Source organism: Pteropus medius, unplaced genomic scaffold (genome assembly GCF_902729225.1).
Source record: "Pteropus medius unplaced genomic scaffold, Ma_sr-lr_union100, whole genome shotgun sequence".
Classification (NCBI taxonomy): domain Eukaryota; kingdom Metazoa; phylum Chordata; class Mammalia; order Chiroptera; family Pteropodidae; genus Pteropus; species Pteropus medius.
In genome coordinates, this window is record NW_024351730.1 from 25,074,071 (window position 1) to 25,089,604 (window position 15,534).

A 15,534-nucleotide genomic window follows, 5' to 3' on the forward strand; every position below is an offset into this window, starting at 1 on the left:
CAAAATGTAAAGGAGAAAATATCAAAATTAATGTAGAATTAGTGGCCTTGCAGAGGCCCAGGCTCCGTCAGAGCCAGTGTTGGGGCAGGGCGCCCTGGCTCCATGAGCTGTAAGTGGAAGGCAGGGCTGCCAGGCCAGGCTCGCCACCTCCTGGTGCAGGAGAGGATTGCTTAGTCCAGACTGAGCCCTTGCAGTTTTTTTTCTTTTTTCCTTTCTTCCTTTTCCTTTCTTTTCTCTCTTTTCTTTCTTTCTTTTTTTTTTTTTTTAACACCTACAGCACCTGGTCTTCCTAGGTGGTCTCCCATCCAAGTACTAACCAGGCCCAACCCTGCTTAGCTTCCGAGATCAGATGAGATCGGGCTTGTTCAGGGTGGCATGGCCGTAGACTTTGCAGTTTCTTAATATAGCTGTGAGGTGTGTCTGGGTTCGTGCCTCTGCTGACTGGGGCCACAAGTCCTTGGAAAAGACCGTTTTCCTCTTTGGAGGCTGGCGGTCACCACCCGAGGCAGCTTGTGTGCGATGCGGCAGTCTCATTTCCCCTGGATCTGAGCTGCATTAGGGTGGGAGGATTTTTTTTTTTTCCTTAGAATTGCTTTAAAGATAGTTTGGTATAAAGTCTGGGCTGGTCTCCTGGTTACAGTGCTACTGTGAAATGCTGTGGTCATGTGTGAGAACATTGGTGGGAACAAATGGAGACCCTAAAAAAGGCTTCTATCCGAGAAGTTAACTTCTAACCAAGCTGGCATCATTTTGTCGAGCCCTGGAGCTTGTAAAACTGGCCCTTTTCAATCAAATGAAATGTCACTTTCTGAGGCAAGGTAGAGGATGTCTTTTTGTGTGCACAAGTTTAGCTAACTGAACCTTGAAATGCGTTGACCAAAAAATAGTCTCTACAAAGGCAGGCCTATTTTGTGGTTATTAAACCTGGTGAAAATAGTTTTTCTGTGGTGCACGCTATCTTTATTTTGTCGTAGAATTATTTTTCATTCATTGGGCGCTCTCCTTCATTTAGGTCCAGGCAGCGTTGAAGAGCACTGGGCAAGAGTCAGCAGTCTGGGTATAAGTCTTGGCCCTGTTATTACTCAGCTCCTCCACCTCTCTGGGCCTCAGTTTCGTATCTATAGAACAAGAAACAGGGCTAGGTCAAGGGACAGTCAGATTTAGTAAAAGGACTTTTTATATAATGGGCAGGATAGTACCATGCCCTCCCTGGACCATGCCCCTACACCCCACTTTCTGTCTGGTGTTTGGAGTAGAAGAAGGGAGTGGATTTAAAACGTGAAGGGGGACTGGCCTTGTCCCTGCTTTTCTCCTGAGATGACCATTGTTTTTTGCCCAACGGTCCCTATCTGAACCACTCCTTCCTCATCTCAGAATACCACCATCTTCTCCTTGACTCTACCTTTTAGGTCACAGAAGGTACAGTTACCACTGTTCTCTCAAGAGAGCACAGTGTTTTCAGGCCCATGAGACCCATTCATTTTTAGAAGCTCGTAGGCCTCAGTTCAGCAGCTGTGCAGTGCAGTGCAGGAGGCAGAGTTCCCAGGGGAGCTAGGGGGCCTGGATGCAGATCCCAGCTCTGTCACTTCCTCATTGTGTGAGCCGAACAGATTACTAAACACCTCTGTGTCCAGATTTCTCCATCTGCAAAGTGAGAGGTGATGATAATGCCTACCTTACAGGGATTTTGTAAGGATTAATGAATTCTCTCGTGTAAATTGCTCCATAAACACTAGTGATGTGTTATTCTCTGGTGTGCCCTCCACCAGATGATTCCAGGAGATGGTAATGGGGGGAGAATTATGTTGTGTGAATTACCAAAAGAAAGGATGAACTGAGGTGTCTATGCTCATTCCTCTTCCCCTGACTTTAGTGAGCAAAACCTGCCTCTGCCGAGGGGCTGTGAGGAGAAAAGAAGATAGTTTCAAACCAGCCTGAAACCTTGTGAAAATCTGTTCATTTCTTACTTAGAAAAGGGTGTTAGTAACTACAATTAAAAATTAAATTGGAAGAACTAAAAATTGCAAAAGATAACATCACTTTAGGTACCCATGAGTGGATAACAGAACCCGCTCCTTCTGAGCTGTTTTCAGGGCCTGGAAGAAGCATTAGTTTCTGGTGTCTCTTTTACAACTCAATTGGCAGAGGTGCCTGGGGAGTGTGATTCCATGAATGCCTTGGTTGTTCTGAGTTATTTCTAAATAACTTACTATAGTTTGACTCTTTGGAATAAGATTTTATGATTTCCAGGAGTGGAGTTAGGAAACTGTATTTAGAAAAGTCCAATACAACATGCCGAGGTGATCCTGATGTGCTGCCGGTTTGGGAGCCACCGTGCATCGTGACTCTGCTAAAGGGAGGTCAGACATAGCATTTTCGCTCAGCTCACTTGACTTGGGAACCCCTTTTTTTGAAGATCTAAACTAATGATCTCTGGAAGACATTTTGGGTAGTGTTTCTTGGTAATGTTTCTATAAAAGGTGTCCCACTGCTTGTTATAAAGGAGATGTATTCATTTTTTTTAAATCATCAAAAACCGAATTTCCCTCAAAATTTCATAGCAGGGAAAGTCATCTTCTGCCTCGGACAATTTCTGATTCATGTAATGGTGATGAAGAATTTATTGATGCTAACAAGCAAAATCAAATTCATGGATTATTTTATCATTCTATTATTAATACATTTCTTTATGTGCGGCTATAGATCTTAAATTTTCAAGTCCAAATATTGCTATTAGTATTAGCTGACAGTAATATTGGCCATACTTGTTTTAGTCTCATAAAATAGTATGAAAGCTAAATATACCTCTGAAAACTGAAAACACGTGATTGTTCTTTAATAGGTAGTGCTGATACTCTCAAGGGCAGAACTTAACCAACCAAAAGCATTGATTATAGAAGCAGAAGCAATCCTAATTAAGACATTTTCTAATTGTTTAGTTCTCTGTATATCTACATGCACATGTACTCTCACCATTCGAATGTTCCTTTTCTCCTAAAAGGACAAGTGTGAATGCTGGGGTGGCTCTGTATGATACCTAGGATCATCCAGAGGTGCTGTGCAGTTTGGAGTGAGGACTTTGCATGAATTTAGTCCATGTGTAAAGATGGATAATCCTGCCGACTGATATTACTGTGACAGCTCTTGTTCTAGGGAAACTGCAAAGGAGAAACAGAAATAGCACCTTACAAAATATTGGCACGTGTTCCTCTGTTGGTATGGGTGTGGGTGTGTGTATCCTTAAGTTGTGTTATCAAAGGTGACATTTCTCTAAATATATTTGTTCTGTCTTAGAGATGCTTAGTCATAGCATTTCATTTAAAATATTGGACTCTCATTTTTGTAGACAATCAAGAGTAGGATAGGCTTTAAAACTCTTCCCTGCTCTATTTACAGTTGGTAATATAACTTGAACAATAGCAATTTTCTATATCTTTAGATATACTCTCGTCTCTTTAGATGGTTCATTGAGTCTGTTTTCTAAATTGGGGACTAGAGGAAGATGAGTGGGGGAGGGTAATATTTGTTAAGCACTGAATGCTTTTTTCACTTTGCCCACATTTATTTCCCATAATCATATCCTTAGAAGGTAAGTGCTATTGTAGCCACATCTTATACTGAGGGGATTGAGGCTTAGAGGCTGTACCCTTGCCAAGATCAGTCAGTAAGCTGCTGTGGCCAGAATCTAAACCCTGGTCTGCGTGGCTCCAGTATCCATGCATTTCGCTCCCTGCATTACACCATCTCCGTCTTCTAAAATTCTAAATTATATCTTCTTCAGTGTCTACCTGGTGTGCTGATCTGAAAGGCACCAGCCAGCCCAGCCAGGCTTCCCCTTGTGTGAATATGTGCAGGGTAAAACTTGACCAATAAGAGACATCCTGTTAGTGCTGCATTGTGGTTATTGATGTGCTTGTCTTTCATTGTGGTTCTTGATGTGCTTGTCTTTCTGATCACCACGTAGCTAAAAGAAAATAGTGCCATTTTGTGTCATTTAATATGGTAAGTGGCAGCCTTATCTATTTTTTTTGGAAGAGGATGGGTAGAAATTCTATGAACTGAAATTTCTTATTATGCAACTTCATGACACTGTCCTTGTTTGTGGCTTTTGAATAGTCTTCAGGAGACATATGAAGCAAAAAGGAATGAATTTCTGGGAGAACTTCAGAAGAAAGAAGAAGAAATGAGACAAATGTTTGTTATGAGAGTGAAAGAGAAAGAAGCTGAACTTAAAGAGGCAGAGAAAGAAGTAAGCCATCGCCCTGTCTGTCATCTTTCAAGGGAGAGAAATAAGATGTTTTATTAATACTTCACATTTTCTAAGACTTCATGCTGTTCTGTGTACTTTCTACATACATTTTATCACACGTGTGACACACTAACCTGGCAAGAAAAGTAGGTCATATATTCTTATCCCCATTTTACAGAAGACAAAACTGAAATTCATAAAGGTTAAGTGATTTATGCCGTCATGAACCTAGTTCATAGCAAAGTTGAAACTAGAAACTAAATCTTAGGTCTCCAGACCTAGTCCCAAGTTTTTTGTAGCTCAGTATTTCTTCAGTTTACAAGTCTTGAAATGTGAGATTTTGGATCCTGGAACTATTATTATTATTTTAGTCTGTCAGTGAGCTAAACAGTGGAGGGCCCTTCAGCACTGATGGGTGATGGTCTCTGTACACCATCGTGTCTGTGCTCATGTTTACCCCTTTGTGGGCATGCACTCTCTACTCCAACATCCCTCTGACTCCATCTTGTTCCCATGCCTAGGTCAAATTAACTACTTCATAGAAATTCACATGGATTTCTGCTATAAATCCCATTGAGAGAGAGTATGTGTAATATACTTGCCTCTGATGGTAGACAATGAGACTCTCAAGTGAACACTATATTTCCAAATGAAATTGTCTAAATTTCTAAATTGTTTAAATTCCTTACCGTCCCCTTTTAATTTATCTTTATAGAGACTACTGAACTTAGAGGTTATTTAAATAGCTAAGCATTCAACACAGTTTTGCTGCAGGGAAAGGAAAGTTGAACCTTATTTGCTGTTGACTTCGAGTACTAAGTGAATACTGGGTAAAATATCTGGAATTACCTAGTAAGAATATCTTCTTTCCTCCCTCCCTTCCAGTTTTTATTTCTGCATTGTGATAATGTTCCAAATTCAATTTTTCAAGGGTCAGAAATTTCTCAACATATTATTTGAAGTGTGTGTGTGTGTGTGTGTGTGTATGTGTACCTGTAGTTAGTTTGTATGTCTCTAAGTCATGTATATTACACATTTTATAAAGAACTATTCTTACTGCTAAGGTGAATTTCTTATTAGAAGCATGAATGATTTTTATTTTCTTCTTTATGCTTTCTATAGTGAGTATATATTTTTATTATATACTCATGTTAAAAAAATATGCAAGGATTCCCTCTAATTCCAGGGGGTCCAGGTCTCAAAGGTGTATAGGGCTCCAAGGGGCGTTCTTCCCATCTTGGCTTGGCTTCTCCAGGAGCACCTGACCCTACTTCACTTCTGTATTTAAAGCACATGCAGCATCACGGCACAGGCTTTCTTCCGAACAGATCCAAGTAACCTTATGCCAGCAAACTTTCCATTCCCTTCACCAAGCTTGTCCTCTTCTTTTTCTCTCCAGCTCCATGAGAAGTTTGACCTCCTAAAGCGGACACACCAAGAAGAAAAGAAGAAAGTGGAAGATAAGAAGAAGGAACTGGAGGAGGAGGTGAGCAATTTCCAGAAGAAGAAAACAGCAGCGCAGCTACTGCAGTCCCAGGCCCAGCAGTCTGGGGCCCAGCAAACCAAGAAAGACAAGGACAAGAAAAAGTAAGCGGGTGTCACCCCCATGCAGTGGGGCCCTCTAACAATTTATTCCTCTTGCATGTATGTCTCTACTTTTCCCATTTACAGACTAGAAACTGGTCTGTTACCAGAAAGATAAAAAAGCGAGTATTTCCTCTACAGTGCAGGGAAGAGGCTAAAGGTTTTTAAAGTATTTCTAAAGGGTACACTAACATTAATTTATAAAACTTGACCACATGATCAAGCAATCAGGGCTGGAGGAACCTGTCATCTCCAGTAGCATCTTCTGCACCAATAGTAGGACTTTGAGAAGAAAGTTTATTTCTCTTCACTACTCTTTGGAGACAATCCTCGTGACTCCTGATAAAAAGCATCCTAAATTATGATTGTTAAAATTATTTTTCTATTCTGTGTTGTAAGGCTTGATAAGCCAGTCATTATTCCCAGAGTGAAAGATTGTAAGCGGCCACTAGTTTTCTTCTAAATTCAACAAGATAATGAATTGTTTTATTGTGAAAATGGTATCATAATCCCATCCACTTAAGACATCCCTACCAACTCTTAATACAACCTATACCCACACACAAAAGGAAACATTTTTAAATATGGCCATGATTTAATGTGCCAAAGGCTCGGATTCTGCTCTTGTGTTGGTCACTTCGATGATACTCAGTGACAGCTACCCAAATCCAGTGAGTGGTTTGGGCTTTCCTGATAGTCTTCTGTGATTTGAAGCTCTACATCAAATCACCTTAGAGATTAGAGAGTGCAGTTTTATGACAATTACTATTGGTTTGACAGGAAGCACAGTGGTCAGTAAGATACCTTTGAAGAAAACCTTTGTGGTGGCCGATGGCAAACTCATGGCGGCTGCACTCTGCTGTCTGTCTAATGCACGGTGCTCTTAGGGCGGCAACAGGTGACTCAGAATGTGTTTCAGGATTCTTGCTCTTCATCCTGAGAATTCTACATTCTTAAAAAATGTAGCCAACAGGGTCGAGTCTGCACAGTAATCGAGACCCATCGTAGGGAAGTGAGCACGACCGTGGTGCTCGCTTAGTCTGGGTGAACACGCAGACTCGCCCCTGAGGAATCCTATTACGTCACCTACGGCAGAAATCAAAATGCACCGCTACAGCGACACGTGGATAGAGTTTTAAATTATACTTTACAAACTTTACAAGCTCTGAGACAGCAGAAAATGTGTCAGAAAATGAGAGCAAAGAAGCAGGCACATTTTCTAGGCAATAGAAAGTAGTTGATGTAGGTGAGATGTGATTTTAATGGGGTTGGTACAGACCCGCATGATCAAAGGATTATAGGGGCTGAAACTTTAGTTATTCTGGATTGATTCTGAGAGGAACAACTGCCTAGATTGTAATCCAGTTCAAGAAAGAACTTTGTAGCAACGCACATTGGGAAAGCATCTGTCGCTAATGGTGACGTTCCCCATGCAGAGATTCAGAGATTACTGTGACTCTTCCAGTGAAGACAAAATGGAAGCCATTTGGCATCATACCCTTGTTGATCCAAACTAAGCCAAGATAAAAATGTGTGTGTGTGTGTGTGTGTGTACACATCTATAGGCATGAATGAAACAGAAAAAGCTGCTCACAGCTTAGGAGACCCAAAGTCACGTTTTTCTTACCCTGAAGCACTGAAGTACATAAAGGTACATATTTTAGAACTAAAAATGTTTTTAAAAGACCAGCAATGTTCCGAGGATATTTCATGTATACTGGTTGTGCCTTTAAGCAATAAAAATTCCAAGAGCTGATCAGTATTGTGCCTCCACATTAAAAAGTCTCTCTAGTAACAGACTTCTAGTAACAGTGTAAGGAGGTTTTTCCTTGCCCTTTTGAACATTTTAGGTTATTTTCTTTCCAACCTTGGGCCTTAGAAATGTATAATGCTTTTCAGATTATGTAAAGTATGTGTGAGTTCTATTTTAGCCTTATTTATACCTTCTCATTTATTATTAATGGAATTAGACTTAATTTGGTGCACAATAGTCACTAGGTTTTGTGCCTGACAGTGGCACATATTTTTGGTAACCTCTTCTAGGTTCTTGCCCTTTTCCACACTTTCCCATTTGAACAGTGAAAACAACTGTCAGTGGAGAGTTTTGGTTAGAGAGGACCACAGAAAGACAGTAACCAGGGTAACCAGAGCAGCACTTTGAAAATAAACGGAAGACCCTTTCCTCATCATGGAGGAGATGCTGGAGTCGCCACACATGCCACTTAGGAGCTGGCTTATTCTAAGGAAAAAATATAAAGAGAGATGCTTGTTTTTCACCAAGTATGTTTCCATCTCAGAGCTTAACTTAGTTTTTCTAATAGCTTTAAATTCTGTTTTTTTTCCCCCTAATTTAATGACATGCTCCCTTTTTAATGTAGGTAAGGTTTTATACTTCTCCTTGACCTGTAGTGGCATGAGAACATAAAACATTTCCTAAGATTACAAAGTAGAACTAACCCTGACACTGCCATTAGCTGGAACCTACCTCCTGCCATCTCTGGCCACCAAGTCACTTTCCTTGTTTGCGGCTACACCACAGTGGTAGGACTGCCCAAGGGTAAGTTGTTCAGTAGACAGTGTTCATCTTTTCTGAAAACTTTGCACAACTGCCAGCAGGCATTCACTGGTTAAGATGCATCCATCCCAAAAGAAAGTTTTAAAATCCATCATTTTACAACTGTACCTGGCTTCTGATATCTATAGTTTACATAATCATCCACTCATCTTTAAAAATAATAATTTGATTCTTGCTAAGAAATGAAGTTGCATGTTTTGGACTTACCTACAGTTAGACATGTGGATCTCAGATTTGGCACTCCCTTGGACCTGCAAGAGGGGGAAGGCTCTGGTATTACTGTAGCTGTAACTATGTAATGACTGTCCTTTTTTTTTTCTTTCCTTTCCAAGTAGATTAATAGCATGTCCTCCATCCACCGTATTCCATTCTCCAAGTTAATCGTTCAGAGTCATTTATAGTATATTTATTCTCTGACTCCAGCAGCTCAAAAATGGAAAATGTAGTTCCTATTCAGTACTGGTGTGATGCCCAAATCTAACAGATAATGGTTTTGTGTTACTGAAGAAAATGAAAACCAAACAGTAAATCCTTCTACTAGAACATGTAGTGCTTTCAAGAAGTCACTTGTGAATTCTAAATTACATGCAAATGGAAACTAACCACGTGTTCTTTAATTCAATATTAAAATGTTGCTTTTGCTTGTCATGTAGAATAGCTCACTCAAATTTTTGGTTTTATTTTCTGTCAATTCCATAATCATTGCATGAGCATTCACTGTCACCGAATGCTGGTGCTGGCGCTCCTAATTTTCCTTTCTCTTTTTATTTATTATTATTTCTAACTTTTTTGTTTTGTTTTTTAACTTGCAGTGCAAGCTTCACATAAAGCCTGGCAAGCCAAGGATGGTCCCGCATTCACCTGCTTTTGCAGTAATATTGTATCTCTGCCATCTGTGTCCTTTTGTTTTTTCTTTGTTTTGTTTTTACCCTTCCCCAGACACCAATAACTATTATTAACTCATTTTGCTGAATGTTGTTGGGTAGTAGAAAATGACAGAACAAGGGAATAACAGCAAAAGTTATGTGCAGCTAGACTTTGTTTCTGGAAAGTAAATGATTTGCCTTTTATGCCTGTTCACAGTGGCAGCAGGAAGCATGCCTGTTACTTGTATGTTGCTTTGGACTGAGGGAAGGAGGGTAAATTGCTACATGTAAGTCTGACAGGAAAACTCACCGTAGCAGCTGAACTATAAACCTGAATAATCATGACAACTTTTCTCGATTATTCATATCCATGATGGCAAAAGCCCTGAACTTATTCTGTCTCTTCTCCCCACCTGCTGCAAACCCAAGGTAGCTTTGTTCATAGGCAGAAGAGTAAGTAAGCTTTATATGACTTTTACACTTGCATGGACTTATTATTATAATATTATTTGGCTTGGTTTGTGGGTCTCTTCAGACTGACCATCTCATCTTATGGCTTTAAAAATTTGTCTGAACCCTATCTCTCAAATTCGGGCCAAGTTAGACTGTAATAAACTATGATTATGTTCACTTTTATCAGTGCAACCCTGATCCTCTCACAGATAGCAGTCTCGAAGGCTGGACAGTACAACATTGCTTAGTAGAAGAGTCTACCAAGGATGATAGGCTTTCCACAACCTACTTACTACCTGTAATTAGCAGTCTTATAAACACACCTAAATTTGCTCTCACTGGGCTGGGAAGGGGAACCTAGTGACTGAGGCCAGGATATCATTATTTCTAATAACATTTTTCAGTAATCATCAGGAGGAAATTTTCAGAAACCTTTCAAATAGAAAATTTGCTATAAGCTGCGCAGCACAAATTTGTCAATTTCAGGTAGAAATTACACAAACCTATGATTCAAAGAAAATAGAAATTCGACTTCACATCTAACTTCCTTGCACAGAGTCCTTTCGATGTTTGTCAATAAAGAGAAGAAGAAATTGAGCAGCTGGTTTTTCAAATCCATGTGTCTTGAAGGAATTTCCTCATCTTTCCTGTCATTATGCCCAAGACCTATAACCCCATCAATGAAGATTAGGAGTTACTCAGGTGCCAGGACATGGACTATACCCCAAATTTGTATGGAAAAGGGCATATTTAATCTCTTTTCTGTGTTCCTTTGTGCAGCTTATCCTTTCTTTTTCTTGATTTTTTTCCCCCTCTACCAAGATCCTCCCAGCTTTCTAACTCTAAGATCTGTTTCTTCCTTGAAAGAATAACATTTCTCATGAACCCGATATTTCACTTCTGCATTTCCTTCAGGCCTTCAGTTATACATTAAGGAAATAGGACAGAATACCCTGCACCTCCCCTGACACACACACACAACTTCTTAAAAATATCAAGTCTCTAGTTGATTCCAGTAAAAACTTATTTTTCCCTTCTCTTCATCCTCAGCCATACTCTTAGGGGAAAGAAGCAATGGTCTTCCATGAACTGATTTAGGCTTAATTAGGCAAAGTAAGAAATCAGTTTCACGGAAGCCCAAACTAAGCTGGGCTAGAAACTGCACATCAGGAACAGCAATAGTGATATAAAGACAGGTTTAGGAGAAACTGGACCAAAGCTTTTGTTTTTGCTTCTGTTTTTTAATGATTCTAGTGTGATGCTAGCTATGGAGCAGCCAAATATTAGATGGCATGCTGATTCTAACCATGGGCTGAATTTGCTCATATATGTTGTGCACCAGACAAAAGCCTGAATACTTGTGTTGTATGCTTGTCCCAACCATTGCTTGTGTGAGCATTTTTGTGCCTTGAAAGAGAAAATACACTTTTAAATTCTAAAAATGCATCACTTTAAAATTGTCATTTTAAATTATCATACTAAAGCTTAGCCATGAAAGGCATCCAGCTGACTTTTTGATTCCAAGATTATTAATTGATTTTTTTTCCATTAAAATTTTCACAGTAAAATAAATCACATGGAGAGTCAGGGAATAAAACTTCAAAAGAAATATAGAGAATATGTCCCTGCTCCAGGCCCTGTTTAGTTTGTTATTGCTGCTCTTCTCTTCTTTCTGTATCTGTGCCTTTTTTCACAGTAGTCCTTGGCTCTGCACGGAATAAATGATACCCTCAAATCTAATTGGATGTGCTTTCGCCTTTGCATGTAAGTACGCTAGTAAGAAACCTTTGAGATCTTTGACTTTTTAAAATTAGAGAAATGGGATAGATGGACTGTTTTCTTTTTGGAGGGGTGGGGGTAGGGAGGTAATGGTTTGAGTAGCTTTTGGTGTAAAAATAAAAACTAAATATATTTAAAATGGCCACATTTATATCTTTTTCACAAGAAACCCATAAATTCAATTTTCCCTTGATATCAGTATGGAAGTCAGAAATTACTAATCCCAGTCTGTGTTCTACACAGCATTGTGAGTGTCATTGGATGTTACAGGGGCCCGTGGTTCTGACTCCGTAAATAAAGCTAGAATGAGAAACCATTGCCTTCCACCTGGAGAAGATCAAGAGGAAAAAATTTTTTATGCTAGGTTGTCTCTAGGACTACTTAATTTTTTGGTCTTGCCCTCATGCTAATTGCTGGCTTTTTTTTTTTTTTCCCCCTCCATTTTGGCTAGACAGCTCTAGCTGACCTCTTTACATCTTTTGTTCAACCATAATGACCATCTTTTTGCTCCTTTCAGACTTTAGATACCCATAACCCTTGTGTAGGTAATAGGACGTGATGGAAAAACATTGATGAGAATTTATTGGCTGTTCAGAGACTATGTTTTCCAGCTTAGGCTCTTTATTGATTGGTCAAAGTTTGGTCCAGAAAAGGCATCTTAACCAGGGGAACATTCATCATGAAACTGGACACAGGTTACTTATTCTCTTCTTTCTCTGCTTTGTAATCTCACCAGCAATAACACTCTTATTCTTCATATCTCGTGCACCTCAAATAGACTTGGCTTCCTCACTTTCTTGACATATCCATAAGTGTTTCACATACAGACTGTTGAATCAGGTTTTTCAGCTGTTACCAACCCACATCATACTGTCTCTGTGTGGTCCTACCAAAACTGTCCATTCAGATCTCTTTGCTTTGCCATTTGCAAGTGTCTAATATTGTCAGGTCTCAACTTCCAGAAGTTTAGGTTTCATTGATGCATATTTGATGACTGACTCTTTAGTGGAAATGGTAACCTACAAAGTCTAGATTGTATGTAGGTATGAAGGGAATTTTTTAAATAAATTGAAAATTAAGCTGTGAACAGCATTAGAACTTTGTCTATTTCTTAATTTTAAAATATGCTGATATGCCTTAAATTGTAGTTGTAGATCATTGTCATTTTGCTGTTTGAAAATAACCGATGTGTTTCTAAAACTTGTGTAATCTACTTTCAGTGTTAATGCAGAATTGTCATATTTGTAAGCTGCATGTTAGACTTTTTTTTTTAACTAAAATAATTGTATTAATGTGAAGCCTATCATTTTTCAAGTATGAAAGTAATCACTTAGCAAACATGCTCAGTAATTTTGTGTCTGTTAAGGTAGGAGAGTGGTGGACAGGTAATCTATGCATATATCACTAGTGCCAAGACATAAAGTGGGGGAAAATATATTTTTACCCAAACATTGTGTGCCCTTTTGTGAGTTCTTTTTAATCACTGTTTGATATGCATATGTGCCCGTGCTGATTATGTCGGATAAAAGAAATAGGTAAGAAAGAGCCTCGTGCTTTCCAGCCTTGTGTGGTGGACGTCAAATGCTACCATATGGGTGGTACCAATTTCTCCAAGACACTTAACCATGTGGTGTCCTGTACTTTACTTGCTGTGTCTGCCACCTTTCTCCCCTCTTCCCGTACCCTTCTGTCCTGATTAGTGTTCCCCGTCACCCCACTGCCTCTAGGTCCAGCTGAGGCATCCTCCTCTTCCCCAGCCTCTGCTGTCACCGCTGCTGCTGCTCAAGGCCGTGCTCAGGGAAGTTGTCCCTTTAACTGACACACTGCTGTTCTTTCACAGTTCATTGTAAAGAAACTCCTTTTTTTTTAAGCCTTTATGAATCAAATTTGAATCTGAACTTTTCTTTTTTCTCTTCTGTAGCTTCTTCTTTATGTAACCATCCTGTTGACAAGCCCTACTCTCTCCTAATGGACATAAAGCATTAGAAGAGCAGGAGCTGTCTGTTCACACGTGTTGGGGAAGAGTTACCTCATTACCACCATCGCCTCCTTTTCTTTTAAAGTCTGGGTCAAATATTGCTCTGCTGTTTGTACTTGTCAATGTCTGTTTACAAACCACTACCTATAGTGGTTACTAAAGTGACTTTTCACTACCAAAAACAGTTAATACTTAACACTACTTAAAAGGAAATTCAGTGAAACAGAACTTGAACCAAGACCCTAGGTAGCCTTCTATTGGGATCCTCTAGCTTAGCTGCCTTGTTCTTGAAGCTGCTAATCCAAGAAGTTACGGACTGAAGACAGCATGTTCCCTGGTCTGAGGTGGCCCTCACCTCCAGAACCCACAAACTTGATCTCATGTTAACTCCAGACTTCTCTGTCCCATGAACATTCTGAACAACCCCCTCAGGACCCTCAGCCATCAATCAGGTCTTAAGATCTGGGCAACGTTTTCCTTCCTTTTCGTTAGTTTTATGGGTTGTTTTGAAGTTTGAGAATCTTAATTTGATATTGCATGAACAAAGATGGCTGCATTTTTTTTTTTTTTAATTTAGAGTGTTCTATTGATACAATGTTTTTATTTTTCAGCTGACCATCTGCCTCTTGAGAGAGAGAAGTGGGCATCCCTTCCTTTAAATTCAGGAACCATTGTTGTTTTGACTTTTTCTGTTACCTGCATCCCTTATATAAATTGTTTTGGGTTTGGAATTGTTTGGGGGGAAAAAATTTTCCAGTTAGCCAGTTGTTTTATGTTATTCAAACTTAGTTTTGGTATCAAAATTAGGCTAGTTTTAACCTCAAGGGGAAATTTAAGTGAAGTTTCAGTCACAGAATTCTGTTTACAGTGCTCTCCTCATCTCAGAGACACACAAAAAAAATCCCTTTGCTGTCACTGGGGTTTGGCCTACAAGTCTTAATCCTATTTAATGTGTGCCAGTATTGGGTAGATGACTTTTCAGCCTCTGGGACTCAATTTATATTTAAAGGTATCTTAAAATACTTTTCTGCATCTTTATTTATTGTGGAGCTCTGCTTTACCTTGTGTCCTGAGTTGTGTTTTGGACCATGGGAAATGAACCCAAGCAAGTACATATCCTGTCCCAGACAAGTGTCATTAGCAGTGGTTCTGATCCACATTGTCTTCTCAGAGTCACCCAGGTAGCTTTCTCCACTATGTGCAGAAAAAAAAAAAATCCTTAATATACACTCAATACACACACACACACACACACACACACACACACACACACACACACACACACACTCTGCCAGTTGAATCTAATTTCTCGTGCTGACCCCATTGTGACGAGCTAGATTACTTTATTAGCAGTCACCTCTCAGTGGCAGTTTTCATAGTCAAAGGACAATTTTCAAATGATTGTATTTTAGAGCATGAACATACATTTTAAGTTACCTTTTAATTTCATTACTTGTCTAGTCTTTGCTTATTTCCATCTTTTTTCAGCCCCATTGTAGGTGGGTCACAAAAATACTTTTGGTGGCATGAGTTGCTTTGGGTGAAGATCCTTAGGAGTGTCCCCTGTTTAAGAATAGTGACATAGGTTCCTGCCGAAAGGTGAAATGGTGAAGCAACAGTCCTGCCTCTTGAATCATTTGCTTCTTGAGAAAATGTTATTTAGAGCAGCAGTCCCCAACTCTTTTGGCACGAGGGACAGGTGCTCCTATGAGAATCTAATGCCTAATGATCTGAGGTGGCGATGCTAGTGCTGGGGAGTGGCTGCAAATACAGATGAGGCTTTGCTTGATCGCCCACTGCTCACTTCCTGCTGTGCGGCCCCGTTCCTAACAGGCCAGGGACTGGTACTGGTCCTTGGCCTGAGGATTGGGGACCCCTGATTTAGAGCACTTGCATGAGCATGCTGGCAAGAAGCTTTCTTTACTTAGACACTATGACTTTTTAAATGCAATAGATTTGTCTGAGCCATTACATGATCAAAATGAGTCAAGAGCTGTCACCTCCAGTATAATCTGTAAGGATAGAAATCTGCTAGTGATGTGACCAGTAG

General features: G+C 39.7%; 1 protein-coding gene and 1 non-coding gene across 5 annotated transcripts in view; one reads left to right on the top strand and one right to left on the bottom strand.

Moving 5' to 3' along the window:
• The window catches only part of SEPTIN11 (septin 11), a 119,839-nt gene that overhangs the window by 68,668 nt on the left and 35,637 nt on the right, over positions 1-15,534 (top strand). The window contains exons 8-10 of one of the 4 annotated variants that reach the window (XM_039845517.1): positions 4,117-4,249; positions 5,649-5,836; positions 14,096-14,226. In XM_039845517.1, the coding sequence (XP_039701451.1) occupies positions 4,117-4,249; positions 5,649-5,836; positions 14,096-14,099 (325 nt within the window). In that variant the 3' untranslated portion in view covers positions 14,100-14,226. Of the gene's footprint in view, positions 1-4,116; positions 4,250-5,648; positions 5,837-9,220; positions 12,958-13,427; positions 14,031-14,095; positions 14,227-15,534 lie in introns of those variants that run through there. The other 3 variants (XM_039845516.1, XM_039845515.1, XM_039845514.1) reach the window with 3 other exon arrangements.
• Positions 269-387, bottom strand: LOC120588494 (5S ribosomal RNA). Its single transcript, XR_005649250.1, has one exon. It is a non-coding gene; the product is annotated as a 5S ribosomal RNA (ribosomal RNA).